General features: G+C 36.2%; 1 protein-coding gene across 1 annotated transcript in view; it reads left to right on the top strand.

The window, feature by feature from the left end:
- Nucleotides 1–12719: 12719 nt before the first annotated feature.
- The window catches only part of LOC135084448 (protein stum-like), a 75165-nt gene continuing 71650 nt past the window's right edge, over nt 12720–16234 (top strand). The window contains exon 1 of the mRNA XM_063979231.1: nt 12720–13311. Coding sequence (XP_063835301.1) covers nt 12722–13311 — 590 coding nt within the window. The 5' untranslated portion in view covers nt 12720–12721. The remainder of the gene's footprint in view (nt 13312–16234) is intronic.

The raw sequence follows: 16234 nt of genomic DNA on the forward strand, positions 1-16234 counted from the left end.
CGACGTCCTCTGCTGGACAAAGGCTTCCCCTAATGGATGTTTATGAAATCTATATTCCTCATCCTATCTATCTGGCTAAAGTGGGGAGTGTAGACTAAATCCTCCATTTGCCTCTCTGGTGATAAGAGTCGGTCTCTTGCAGCGGAGACCAAACGACCTGATTGTATAAAAATATTTTTAACAATGTTGGTTTATTAATTACTAGCGACCCGCCCCGGCTTCGCACGCCATGGAATTTCCCGGCTTTTCTCTTCTATAATATGCATGTTTTATACCTATAAACCTTCATCTTGAGTCACTCTATCTATTATAAAAACCGCATCAAAATCCAAGCATAATCCAAGTTCTAAAAGTGACTTTGTTTTATGCTATGTAGTGATATCACATGCAACTTACCTGATAGTCTCTGTTATCTATCTAAGCCTATCTGATCTAAATGAGCCAAGTCAGAAACCTTCAGTGGGTCTTGAAGTCTGACATCAGATTTGGGACCTATACTGAACAACCCAAAGAAGAAAGCAATTAAAACGCTTCAAATTCTATGTAGTTACTTTCTCACTTATCCTTCCAATTTTAATAAATCTAAGCAATTAGAAACAAATGCAAGCCGCATATAATTCCAATTAGCAAGTAAAATGAACCCTGACCCTTGGACCGGCGCCAGGCAATAAGCCACTCGGCTGTCAGAGCGTCTTATCAGTGAGGAGTTTTTGATCCTGAACAAAAACTAGCTGTCTACATAATGAAGAAAATAATCTTTATTCTACAATCCTCCTTCATGTAAATAACATCATCATTGCAGCTAATCTAAATCGACTCCTTCATTTGACATGCAAACAATATAATTTCAGCAATTCTAAAACGAAGTCCTTCTGCTGAAGACCTAAGAAAAAAACGTAGCAAACTAAACGTTCTTGTAGTACCTACCTACAATCAGCGTCAAATAGTTCGTGTCCTGACACCCAAAGTAGCCAAAAAGTTCGCAAAACGTCTTTGTTTCAATGCAAATAAGGTTGTGTTGATAATTTTTTGGCCACTTTGAGTGTCACGAAATATTTGACGCTAACTGCACGACGAGTAGTAGGTGCAAAAAGTTTCTTGATCTGACTTGAGATGCTGTCTAGGATAGTCCCCGTTGAATCATCTTCATCATCATCAACAACAGCCCTTTACAGTCCACTGTTGGACTATGAGCCTCCTCCAGTATAGTGGAAGGTTTTGCCATAATCCCCACGCTTGGCAGGCGGGTTGGAGATCGCAGTTTAAAAGATTGATGTTTTTCAGAGAGCGCTGCTGCCGCCCGTTCTCTGTTTGATGTGTAGTCCCTAAGTCGCATCTTACGACACCCGCGGGAAGACTAGGGTTTGGTGACAAAAGTATTTTACTTTGCCGTCACCACACGGATTCCCCGTTGAATAGCCTAAATAAAGACTATCCTATCCTACCCTCAAAGTTCTAAAACTATCTCTATCTATCATTTAGATATCATTCACTGGGTCAACTAGAAAACGTTTAACAGACAGATAGAATCACTTTCCCATTTTATTATTATGGATTGTTCAGACTAACTAGACTTTAGCATTCACCCCGGTGGCCTTGCTGCCAAGTGTAAGTACGGAGCCTTGGCGAAGTTCATTAGAACAAAGCAATGTCGCTCCAATAATGTGTAGAGCGCTTTTTGTAAGTATTGGTATATTATTAACAAATTAGGGTTAATGGTCTGGCCACAGAATAATAATAAGTACTACGTACAGAAGTTTTACTTCGCGAAGGTATTTAAAAAAATGTATGCTCAATGTCATTAACAATATGGTGTAATTTAGCTTGTCTCAAGAGTCAAGCAAGTTTGTCAGAAGTTTTGTTGACAAACGTCAGTGATCGGTACTGCGCCGAAGCTATAGGGCTGACTTCGGTAAAATGATGTGACGTGAGGTGCCAATCTGCAGAAAATGGCGGAGGAAATACATGATTTAGCATGAATTATCATGAATAATATTAACTACTTATTTACCTCTCAGTGTCTTCAGGCAACTTAAAAAAGTACATTCTGTGTTTTTATTATTATTTAGGCAGTTAAATACTGCACAGTATTTAGTACACCATTTTCTTTATCTTTTTCCATCATACACAAGAATACGCGTGCGTGAGTCAATGTTCGCTCGTATGTGAGGCCTTGTCGAATAGTACTCTTGTAGGGGGCAATCGTGCGTGTTTTGTTTTCGATGTAAACTCGCGGAGATGAACAGGCCTGGTCTGGCCGTAATGTTAACCTGTAGGCCTAAGATGCGCGCTGTGATAACTTTTATCGACGTCAATTTGTATGGGCCAAATCGATAAAATGGCGTGATAACCGCCTATCACGGCGCGCATCTTAGGCCTACTGGAAGGGTTTGATCGTGGGTAGCTGTAATAAGCAATGTTTATAAGATGAACAGACGATAGCATCGTTCGTTCGTTCGTTTCAGCCTAATGACGTCCACTGCTGGACAAAGGCCTCCCCTAAGGCTTTCCACAACGACCGGTGCTGCGCTGCCCGCATCCAGGTTCTTCCCGCGACCTTCATCAGATCGTCGGTCCACCTAGTAGAAGGCCTGCCCACGCTACGTCTTCCGGCCCGTGGGTGCCACTCGAGAACTTTTCTGCCCCAACGGCCATCGTTTCTACGATCTATGTGCCAACACCACTTGATTTTAGCAATTCTGCGAGCTATGTCGACGATAGCATATCAAGCTAAAAACTTGGCACCTTTTCTTATGACAATATGGTAATGTCTGAAATGCTATAGATTTGTTAAGAATCAGACCTAAAACATTTCGCTTGCTGGGCGACTGCTCTTACCACTGACTTTCTCTAGTTTTTCCAAATTTAGTTTATTGTAGGTATCAGGAAATAATGGCTTCAATTTCTCATAAACGCCAGATTCGAGGTATTAAAACAATTCCCTCTCCACATTCATCATCATTTCAGCCAGATGACGTCCACTCCTGAACATAGATTTCCACATCGCCCGTCCAACACCTTCCTGCTACCTTTATGAGGTCGTCAGTCCACATTGCTGCATTGTAATTTAAACTGAGCCCAAAACCTATCTATTTAATCAATACAAGCGTGTTCCACCCCAGGACGGTAATTTAACAAGTTAATTATATCACGTGGCTAGTAACAAAACGGAGCGTTTAGTCGACCCAATGGTAAAGCACTGTAATTTCCGTCCTTTTGCATCGGCTTGGATTCGTTTAGGATTTTCGCGAAAATTATTAAGGCATTCCGTTTTTGATGTTATTAAATTCTGAAGGCATTTTATGGTGTACTTTTGTGCGGCACGGCAAGTAAAGGCCTAAACTATCACTATTTCCATTTTGTAGTACCTAACTACGGTACGGATATATAAATGTCATCTGTCGAAAAGTAAATATAAACGGATCTACTACGTATGAGGCCAAACGTTTGATTGAAAATTGGTTAAAAATACAAGATTATGCTGAGACCGAAGATATTCTAACCTAATCCTCCTTTGACACGCACACGCACACGCACACACACACACGCACATGCACACACACACACATACACATACACACCACACACGCACACTCCCACGCAGCTGCGATACAAGCGTGAGCTTAGTGCAGAAAGCCGCTGAAAATGTTTAAGTCTGTACTACTTCTTAGAAATAAAGCTATTATTTATTTATTATTATTTATAACTACTAAGGTTAAAAATTTGGGTAGTAGTAGTAGTACCAGTAGTACCTAGTAGTGGCAGACGTAATTAACGCTATAGGCAAGTTAATATTCTTGGTAAATACAGAAAGTGATTTTACACTATGTGTGTCACGCCTGGGAATCGAACCTAGAACTTCCTACTCGAAAGTCACTCTGTTACCACTGATCCACTGAAGCGTTTAAAATAAATTGAACCTTGCCAGCCGTTTTTAAACTGCCCTACGTCTTGCCCCGTTAACACATTGCGTTAAAAATATCCATACCACAATCTACCACCCTACGTAGCCGAAAGAGCCACGCACCGTGGCCCTGACACAGTAAGGCATGACGCGATCGCCTAAGGAAATGACCAAGGACTGCCTGTCCTTGCGTCCTATACGACTGTATATCATTAGTGAAAACGTTTTGGAGATGTAATACCTACTTATTAAAGGGCCCGTTATAGTTAAGGGTCACTTTTGTGCGATTAAACAGCGTTTATTTTGCACATTCCGTTTTGATTGTTAGTGTGAACTATGTATGAAGAGTGCCTTTTACTCGTACCTATGAGACTTCGATATTATGGAGACTGCTTGCACCATGAACACGGATCAACTGAATAAAATGCTTTAATATTTGTGATGATAACTTGAACTTAGCAATGTTGTATCGTTGCGACACTTTGCTATTATGTTTTAGCTGAGTATTTTAGCTACGTTTGAACACTAGCCAAATTAATAAATATTAATTAGTTCTTGAAGTCCAGAAGAAGACATTTTATTTTGCAGGCAGATTTTTTAATTAAAGAAATAACTTCATTCATACAAATGCTAACGATCAAAGGACAGTCAACGCTGATCCCCTCTGTATTATTAAACAAGTCAGTGTTATTTCCTTGTCATTTTCTAATCCTTAGCTAGGGTTATCTTCTTGTTGAAATAGTGCTCTTCTTAAATGTTCATTAATAACATCAGTAATCAGTATTCACCCTGTAATACCTACCCTGTAGGACCGTAAGTAGGTTATTTGTATATTGAAAATGTATCAAGAAAGACCGCAATTCCATTATTATAATGTAGCAATTCTAATTACATCGAAACAGTACCTAAGTTGTATCGACCACGTCCTCAATGTTGGTCGGTCATGCGAACAGAGTATTACGAACTCGCGAATCTTGTAAACTGCATAAAACGTAAATAACCGCCACACAATTAATTGTAAACACCGTTGAGGACCTGTTCTGGGAAAATCTTCCATATTTAGTCCAGAAATAGCGGAAATTATTTAATAGTTCGGCCGAATTCTTGGGTGGTAGGGCGTCAGTATCAGCGGGTTGAACCAAAAGCGATCATAATGGTTTATTTATTTACTAGCTTTTGCCCGCGGCTTCAATCGCTTGAAATTTAGTTTTTCACAGATCGTTATAAATTATAGCCTATAGGATAGTGAAATGAACTGCAAAATTCTTAAAACATAAACCAAACCAATTTTTTCTCTGTAATACGATAACGTGTTGTGGTAAATTAATTACTTATATAATATGAACAAAAGGTTTATGTAACAGCAGTAGTAACACCGATACCATTTTGTCACTTCATTCATTATCATCTTAAAACTTTTCTGCACATAAAGGCCAAACAAGGCATTTTCTTATATTTTTATTTTAGAATCAAATCGAACCCGCTGTTGCTCGCTCCACACCCGATCATATTACCAGCACGTAACACGGTTGTTCCAAATACTTAAACGTATTCCATATTTTAATTGCCGCGTATCAGAAGGACTCAAAACTAGACTAGCATGTCTACTTGTCAGAGGATGCAAATGTCGCAATTATTATAAACAGAATTACATTAAATACCTAAGTACTTGGTCCGAAAACCTTGAAAAGATACTCAATGAAATTGGCCATGCTTAAGCTAGAATTTTTTAGGAGGTTCGATAAGTAATCTTGTACACCTAACTAGCTATTAGGTTACTAGTTATTAGCTAGTACACCATACAAGAATGCGTGGTAAATTCAGTGAACTGCTCCTGAATCAAATGAACCTACTACAGCTTTTTCTATTTATTTAAATTAACCGGCAGACAGTGGTGACTGAGTTTGTTGCGGCGCTTCTTCTCAGCACTTGCCAAATGTTGGTCTCGAAGCGCTGGTAGGGTTAAAAGATTATGAGACATGTAGAGGCTCCTTAAGAGCAAAATATTTGACGATTTGTAAGAACTATTTAATAGTCTATACAAATAAAGAAATTTTGACTTTGACTTAGGAGTTCATTAGTTTTTAAGACAATCTATGCAGAGAGAGAATTTTATTTAGAACCAGTAAAAGTCTTCAAAATTATAAATCTCAGTCCATTCCAACTTCGAACTCCCCCTGTGTTCTCTGATTAATTTCGATGCGGATCCAATGACAGATAACTTTTCCCCGGGACAAACTTGACCTTCACTGGTTGGGTTTATTGGCGGTCAAGCTGTAGATCCTGGCTCCACAGGAGTTGCAGCGTGCGGTGGGAACGAGAGGTGGGATTAGTGGGAACAGTCCCGTAAAATCTCAGTCCATAATCGAAGGCGTAACCTCACAGATTTGTAGCGTTTTTCTATTATTAACTAGCTGACCCGGCGAACTTTGTTCCGCCTTAATGGCAATAAATAAGCAGACTTTTTTTTTATTTCGAACGGGATAAAAAGTATCCTATGTCCTTCTCCTGGCTCTAAACTACCTCCCTGACAATTTTCAGCTAAATCGGTTCAGCCGTTCTTGAGTTATAAGTGGAGTAACTAACACGACTTTCTTTTATATACAACGTGTCCCAAAATTCAAGGATAAGCCGGCGCCGCAGGGTGGACCTAGTCATGACTGCTTTAGGAAAAATAAGAAAAAAAATTTATCTCAATTATTTTTTAAGTTACACAATAAATTATGAAATTCGTCGAAAATTGACACCCCTTATGATATTTTACATTACCACGACTACAATTTTTCAAATACTTCAGTTTTTTTGTTTGTATTGGCAACTTAAGTAGTGCTGCTGTCCACCCCAATTCTTAAAACCCTCAGAATCCTTGCAGTTTTTACACAAAAGTTAATCAAAATATGATATTTCCTTAAAATTCTGAACGATTTTTACTTACACTCCACTTTGACTCGTCGTTTTGTAAAAAAACAGTATGAACACTACTGCGGCAAGTTTCTTATAAAGTTGACGCAACTATCCAAGATTCCGAAATGGTATAATACTCTAAGAAAACTAGTCGCAAAAAAGATATGCGTACCATTTTTACAAGCATTTCGCTTGTAAGTTGGTATGAGATAAATTTTGCAACTGAATTTAAAACCAGTTCTCTTTAACCAATTGAGCTGAAATTTGGTATACTTGTGTAAGTACGATGACAATGCAATATTATGGTACCATTGAGCTGGATGGAGTATGGAAGTGGCCATAGGAACTCTTAACGAAACGGCGGAATTACATCTAGTTTGGGTTCGTTGGACTTGTCTTTTCGAGCACTTTAGTGCTAGACGATGTTCAGGGTCCTGATGATGAAGTCAAGAGGTGGCAGGAGCTGGCCATAGGAACTCCTAAACGAAACGGCGGAAGCTTATCGAGTTTGGGTTCGTTGGATTTGTCTTTTCGAGCACTTTAGTGCTAGATGATGTCCAGGGTCCTGATGATGAAGTCAATTATAATTTTCAAACGAAGTCAAGCTTGTTTTTAAATAAGTTTTTTTTATTACAACTTTATTTTAAGCTTTTTAGTTGTTTCTCAATCTCATGGCCCAAGTGCTCGGGAAGACAAATCCAACGAACCCAAACTCGATAAGCTTCCGCCGTTTCGTTTAGGAGTTCCTATGGCCAGCTCCTGCCACCTCTTGACTTCATCATCAGGACCCTGAACATCATCTAGCACTAAAGTGCTCGAAAAGACAAGTCCAACGAACCCAAACTAGATGTAATTCCGCCGTTTCGTTAAGAGTTCCTATGGCCACCTCCATACTCCATCGAGCTCAATGGTACCATAATATTGCATTGTCATCGTACTTACACAAGTATACCAAATTTCAGCTCAATTGGTTAAGGAGAACTGGTTTTAAATTCAGTTGCAAGATTTATCCCATACTAACTAATAAGCGAAGTGCTTGTAAAAATGGTACGCATATCTTTTTTGCGACTTGTTTTCTTAGTGTATTATACCATTTCGGAATCTTGGATAGTTGCGTCAACTTTATAAAAAACTTGCCGCAGTAGTGTACATACTGTTTTTTTACAAAACGACGAGTCAAAGTGGAATGTAAGTAAAAATCGTTCAAAATTTTAAGGAAATATCATATTTTGATTAACTTTTGTGTAAAAACTGCAAGGATTCTGAGGGTTTTAAGAATTGGGGTGGACAGCAGCACTACTTAAGTTGCCAATACAAACAAAAAAACTGAAGTATTTGAAAAATTGTAGTCGTGGTAATGTAAAATATCATAAGGGGTGTCAATTTTCGACGAATTTCATAATTTATTGTGTAACTTAAAAAATAATTGAGATAAATTTTTTTTCTTATTTTTCCTAAAGCAGTCATGACTAGGTCCACCCTGCGGCGCCGGCTTATCCTTGAATTTTGGGACACGTTGTATATAGATTACGTCGCACTCATATAGGGTATTGGCCCGCCACAAGTAACTCGCCAGTAAGGCAATAGCGGGCAAGGTCTCGATACACATCTCTCAGGGTTTTAGCTATCGGACCGACGATATTTTACATGTATTTATTTACTACGTGTATAATAATAATGTTTGTACACTTCGGTAGATTTGTAGAGATATTGAAGTTTCATAGTGAAAATGAAAAATCTTTGTTCAAATTACACCAATTTGTAACCTGCGGCCGCCCGCGACTTTTTACGCGTGGATCCCATTTTACCCCCTTAAGGATGGAGTTTTGTAAAATCCGTTCTTAGAGAGCACCTACGTTCTAAAAGGATCCCCCACGCAAAATTTGAGACTCCTAGCACTTTTAGTTTCTGAGATTTTGTGAGGAGTTAGTGAGTCAGTCAGTGACCTTTCGCTTTTATAGATATAGATTGAAAATATTATGTACAGTTAATAAAATAAATATTTATCAACCTCGTTTCAATCGAATGATTAGGGCAACAGAAAATTTTATTTACGAGTATAAATACGTTTGTCTAATTTCTAAGCTCTGTAGTAGTCATATTCGTGTGTACACGAACTAATAAGTAACTAGTAGTTAAGCAAGTTTCATTTATATACAGGGTGTAACAAAAAGTAGTGACAAGCCGAAGTCCAGAGGTAGAGCATCACTAGGGCTATCTAAATCACCCCGTGTATGTTCCGCGATTTTTGATAGTTTTTGAGATAAAATTGTTTTAAATTTCTGTGCTTAGGCACCTTTTTGTTCACTGTGGCGCGAATAGTCAAGTTACATGCCTGATTTTTTAATTATTATTAGATGAATACTAGGCCTAGCTGATTCAGAAGTATTAACATCCATAACACAAATGTAAACTAAAATCCTGTATGTTGTAAAAAAAACATAACTCGAAAACTATCAAAAATTGCGGTGATTTTGGTAGCCCTAGTGATGCTCTAACTCTGTGCTTCGGCTTGACACTACTTTTCGGGACACCCTGTATAATTATGTTTCTTTTAATGTATGTTTTACCCAAAACAATCTTTTAATATTAGTAGTAATTATTATTACTAATTCTAAAGTCATCTATACGTCTAGAGCCAAATTACGGAAGCAATTTCAATTAATGACAAAATTGAACTACAAGGAATCAACTACGCGGCTTCTTTTATTCAATTTGTTCTTACAACTAAATAACCAATCTTTATTTGTCTTTGTTTTTATTCTATTCTAATTGTTAACATTCTTAGATCGGTCAGATAAAAGTGACTCGTTACAGCAGAGATTGTAGTTTTCAGTCACGCGCTGCTCATCTGGGACGTTTGTTATTTATCACCAATTAGTTTACGGCGATAATGCTATAACCGCACTTATAGCGATAAGCTCAGTCAGTGCCTGGGGTATGGTAGCGGCACGGGAGGGGTGACATTGACATAATATGACGTGACAGAGCATATAAAGGACAATGACCAAAAATGTATGGAGTGTTGTCCAAATGTCCACCACTAACGAGACCTATGTAGTAAAATAGTCTACTAAATACTGATTCATTATAACCAAACCGCAATCAAAAATATGCTGTCAGTAAAAAGTTATGACTGAATGAAAAGTCATATTTTTTACCTTTCCATCTGAAAAATTTTCTTGATATCATTCTATCCATCGCACATTTTGGATTAATCTATGCATGTTATGTCATGTCGCTTAGTGTGAAAAAAAAATAAACTCAGAAGAAAGACAACAATATTGGAATTATGGTCGGGTGGTCGCTGCTCCGCCCCTATTGGTTGTAGGGTGATGTTATAACCTAAAATGGATAAATGGGCTATCCATAACAAAAAGAATTTTTCAAATAGGACCAGTAGTTCCTGAGATTAGCGCGTAAACTACTACAATTTTTCATACAGCCATAACTTTTTACTGACAGCTTATTTTTTTTTCGTCCCATACTGAAAGTTAATCTCTATTTAATGGACTATAAGCCAATATAGGTCTCATTAGTGGTGGACATTTGGACCACTTTTGGTCATTGTCCTTGGAAGGAGATCTGAAGTCTCGCTGTCGTTATACATGAATGACTAAAACACCCTCTCGTATCGCTCGCATACCTCAGGCACTGATTGAATTAAGTGCTGGACCATTGCTTCCCAAAGTGGAGGGCGCGCCCCCCAGGGGAGGCGCAAAGACCTTTAAAGGGGGGCGCGGGCCATCTGTGTACTTAAGTATAAAAAACCTGCGACCGCTGAGAGAATGCATTCCAGACTGCTCGATACGACCAATAAATAATCTTGACTGGAGGAGGGGGGTCGCAGAATTTTTGTATGGTCGAAAGGGAGCGCATCTCAAATACGAGTAAGTTAGGGAACCCCTGTGCTACACGATAACGACGAGTCTCTTAGGGCATGTGACTGGCATAATCAAGCTAGACAAAGTAACATATACATACAATATACATATAATATATACAATAACATAACATATACAGTGTGAGTCACGTTAAAGTGTACATATGAAAATAGATGAAACTAGACCTATTTTTATCGACAAAAAAGAGGTCAAAAAATTTTTGAGATTTTTTTTAAATTTTTTATAGAATTTTTCTTCTTCCAATTACTTATTGTAAAGAAAACGTAATAACTTTTAAACTAAGCGGTATATCCTGATAAAATAAAAACAGTAGTAATGCTAAATAACAGGCAATACTAAAAAAATACATAAAATACATAAAAAAGGCTAACAAATAATAAAAAATGATACTTTTTGAAAAAAATCTGCTTTTAAATTCGTGTTTTTTTTGTTATTTGATAAATTTCTCCAAAAAATGTCCCTATAACCGGTGGTTTTTATTACTTTGTATTATTCTCTATCGTATTACCTTCGTAAAACCAAAAATCGCATGTCTCTATCCCTATCACAACGTTTGCAATGATCGTTTGAACTAAGCCTCTCCGGGCGCGCCATTCAACGCTTCGTTAACAACGAAACTGAAAATGGCTCTAGATTTGTTATTTTGATAAAGACAAGTTAGATTTCAAATAAAAACGAAAGATTTCGAAGTAAAATAAGCATTTTAGTTAAAATTAAAATTGTCTCTAACTGTAGCGGAGAATAATGTTGTGGCAGGCCTTTGTTCAAACGATCATAGCAAATGTTGTGATAGGGATAGAGACATGCGATTTTTGGTTTTACAAAGATAATACGATAGAGAATAATACAAAGTAATAAAAACCACCTGTTATAGGGGCATTTTTTGGAGAAATTTATCAAATAACCAAAAAAACACGAATTTAAAAGCAGATTTTTTTCAAAAAGTATCATTTTTTATTATTTGTTGGCCTTTTTTATGTATTTTATGTATTTTTTTAGTATTGCCTGTTATTTAGCATTATTACTGTTTTTATTTTATCAGGATATACCGCTTAGTTTAAAAGTTATTACGTTTTCTTTACAATAAGTAATTGGAAGAAAAAAATATCTATAAAAAATTTAAAAAAAATCTCATAAAATTTTTGACCTCTTTTTTGTCGATAAAAATAGGTCTAGTTTCATCTATTTTCATATGTACACTTTAACGTGACTCACACTGTATAGTATAGTAGGTGATAAGTTGTAATTTCGAAATCACTTCAATCTGGCTTTTTTTGTAGGAGTTACGTACTTTTTTGTACTTTGTGATTTGACCTAAACCTTCGATTGATGAGTTTAAGGTTGATCACATCTGAAACACTAGTTAGTAGACTATACTACTTACTATAAAAAAAAAGTATTTAAGTAGTCTAGTTACCCATAGTACAAGCTTTGCTTAGTTTGGGACTAAAAGCGTAGTGTAAAATGTCCAAGGATATTTATTTATATTTATAATACTTACTACGTACTTTTTATAATGATTAGTTACAATAGATATTGTAGTAGGTACATCGTAGGCCTCTAACAAAATAGAGGTTAATATAACGCAACAGTAGTGTGTATTTGGGCACAGATTTGGGTACATAGATATTGATATTGATGACTTCATACAACGAAAAATGCGCTTCACTTAGGTAAGTTAATTATACAATAACGTGTTATTATCAATAAATTAAATAGAGACATGTTAACCTGACCAAAAATTCAAGGCGAAATTAAGGCTTCTTGATTTTTATATTGGGAATTTTATGAGACAAGACACCAAGCAATGGAATAATTTATATATTTTTTTGTGTAGTAATTGTATTTTCCTCAACAAATACAACAACGCGTTCATTTCTTTTTAAAGTAAATATGTACCTACCCGTAAGCTCCCAAAGTATGTTCCTTCACTGGAAAATTAAAAATGCGCTTACGCACGACAATGTACTTTTACTAACCATGCCTTATTTGTTTCAGGAACCAAAAAATGGCTTTGAAACTGAAATTCAAGGACGAACACGGGATATTACACATCAACATGAGTCCCACCTCGAGTCCCGAAGCGAAGGAGAAGCCCGACCTCACGGACCCCAAGTTCGACTCAATCAACAACCGCTTCGGGCAATACGACCTCTTCGGAGGGAAATACGACTTGGAGGGGCAGTCGCTCTTTCGCAGCCGCTACAACAGTGTCGAGGAGGAGTTGGCTAACACGCCGTACGCGTTCGCTACCGAGCGACTACGCTTCAACAATTTAGACGTTACGATCAAAGCGCGCGGCGTAGACGCATCGCCCTCGAAGGATATAGAAGACGATCGGTTCTTCAATCGGAACGACGACGATCTATTCGGGCCTACGATCGATAACACCCCGGCGTTTACTGTAACTCAGTTAATACACGCGCAGGATCGGTATTTTGATCTGTCGTCAAGGAGTAGTGTAGTGGACTCGCCTAGAGTGAATAGTTTGGGGTTGGAAGTGAGTGGGAGGGAGAAGGAAGAGGATGAAGCCTTCAAGGTGCTGTCTGCTGGGACGGCTGTGAAGGCGGTGCAGGTGGAACCACCGACCACTTTACCGTGAGTACCTACCCTCTTTTATAATTGACAAGTTTGATAGCAAACTGAAATCTTTCATAGTGATTAAAAAGGTGCTAATTAAATTATCCGTGTTATTTTTTAATTAAATTGCAACAGGGAAGTGTTAAATATTATTATGTAAGGAAAGAGGGAAGACGTTGCTTAGATTTATGTATTTGATAAATAACCAATCAAGTAAAATTAGACTGTGTATAAATTTATCGAATGCCAAGTAAAAAGACATATTGAAATGATTTACCTACAAAAAGTAACGAAATATTATTTCGTTACACAAATAAAGTCTTCGTTAGCAAAATAAAAATATATCAAAGCGATTTCAATGAAAATACATGACATAATGCTACAAATCAATCGACTATAACATAATAAATAAATAATTAAAAATTGTTTGTAAATAAATATTAATACCTAACGAAGAATTCCATCCATCCATTTAGAAAATGTTTTTTTACACAAATGGCTACATTGTTGACAAATGCTACATTTTATCCTCGGCAATATGTATTATAAATCCCCCGAAATGTTTTATAATATAGGTAATTAGAACTATATAAAATTTGCTCGCGCAAAACAGCAATAATTGCATATTCATCATTCAGAATAACTCTTCACAGCTGAAATTATTACTTCATTATTATATAAACAACGCAATACGGATGCATAAATAACATTTATTACTTAGTATTGTAATTTAATAATTATGTGAATCCTCAATACATTTCTAAATGATGCGTGCGCGCAACGCAACTAAGTAATATTACTAATTGTCAATATCTTACTTTCAGCGGATGGAACGAACTAGAAATCGCTATCTCTTACAAATTATTTCAATTTTGATACTAATTAAACGACTCTAGATGACGATGATAAATAATAATTATAATAGAAATGTGTGTCAGTAAGTTTACATGCGACAGGAAATTTTTAAGAATTGTACATTATTATTACCAGTATTTTTCGTTTGGTGAGAGATTTAGATACAAACGATAATTTGTAGAACTTTCTTTACATCTGGGTTTAATATAACGGGTATTTTTATAATAATCACTTAAAATGTAGTTTTATTCATATAATCGTTATATAAGTGGCTGAACTACTTTTTTATTAAATTTAATGAATTAACAGAAAGAAAAAGCTGAAGGTCAAAGCTAGGACAACTTTCTTTTCGTAAATGACAATAAAATTGCAAGAACCAATATGAAATGATACGGCTGACAATGAATTTAGAGCTTTTAAGTGTGAGAAACTAAAAGATGGTAGAGCAAGCTTTTTTTTTTATGCAGAACAAGTTAGGTATTTGACAATTGCAGCTGATGCTAAGTGAGATGCAGTCTAGGATGATAACTACATTATATCTGGCCTGTAAGTGCCTATTCACTCTCGCCTTGCTCTATTTTTTAGAAAATATGCAACTGCCCTGAAATTGTTCTGAATTTAAATTGAATGTTTTGTTGGTAGTGCGACTACTGATCCAGTTTGAACTGTGACAATAATAAATAAACAGATATAGCAACAGTTTACAACAGAGCCAGCCACTGGAACGGTTGAAACACGGCTGAAACGTGAATGTAGCGTCGAGCGTCTAGTGAATAACCACCTTAATATTATATCCTGCTTTGATGGTCGTAAATCATCCAATTTGTATCAAGAATACTTAGTATATCTATTTGTTATTCTTCGATTATAGGTAGGTACTAAATAGGTACTATTTATAATTTTGTACCATTAGCACAAAAAAGAATTTTTTTTTGCCAACGTTATGGTTAATAAACCAAGCTTTTTCCTTATTAACCTGTGAATAAAACTTAACCATTTTACATGGGGTTTTATACCTACAGATGTTCATTTTGTATAGTTTAGCGTAACGCAGTCATGGCTTTTAAGTATTTTAATCCCTTATAAACAAGTGGGAATATAGATCCCACCATATTTTGAACCTCATTCGCATGTCTTAAGGTCCAAAAACAATGAAAAATTTGTTTATGTTAGGATCAAAAACAGTAATATCAAAACAAATTGTTAAATACAATCTCCACGATAGAATATGGGTGGGTTGCACCATTTTACTTTAACTTTGACAAACTTCAAAAATCTGTCAAAATCCATACAAAAAGCACCGGTTATCGTCAAAGTTACGGTGAAAGTTAGGTGGTGCAACTCAGCCTAAGTGTCTAAATCATCCTGTATTTTAATAATAACTTAACATCATTATAATCAGTGCGGAAGTTTTGTCACCCGCATTTAATTTAACACTAATTCTAACACTTTATTAATTGTGTGATTAGTAAAAGAGGTGATTAGTGAATAAACATTTTCTCATCGACATTCAACAATGCTACAAACTATCATAATTAAGTATAATACTAATTAATAGTTATGCAAAGTTTCACTTATAAAACTGAGCGAAGAGATACCGTTTGGAAAGCATGATTCATGATGAATTAATATAACTGTTACAGTTAGTTACTGAACGTGTACCTATGTATTAAGTGATAATAAATATTATTGCTTTGCGTTGTGGTCCGGCTTAAGAAAAGCTCACAACAAATAACACAAAAAATACCTGTCATATTCTGCGAAAATTATTGATCCGTAGTTGTACCTATAAATAAATAAATCTGTCTTGTAGCACTACTAGATCTTTCCAAAATTCTTTAGGGTATTTTATTTATTCAATAAGTACACATACAGGTTACAGTCGTTTACATAACAAAATACATAAACAACCACAGTATGATAGAGTTACGCACTTTTAAAGATTTGTCGTCAATTAAAACAAGTTAAAAGTTTACGAGAAAAATAAATAGAATTAAATAAACAGTTAACATTCATCGGCTATACGAGTACCTATTTATATAATATAATCTAATGTATTTACCTACTCATTCTTTGGTATAATATT

Source organism: Ostrinia nubilalis, chromosome 26, assembly GCF_963855985.1.
Source record: "Ostrinia nubilalis chromosome 26, ilOstNubi1.1, whole genome shotgun sequence".
In the NCBI taxonomy this organism is placed as follows: Eukaryota; Metazoa; Arthropoda; class Insecta; order Lepidoptera; family Crambidae; genus Ostrinia; species Ostrinia nubilalis.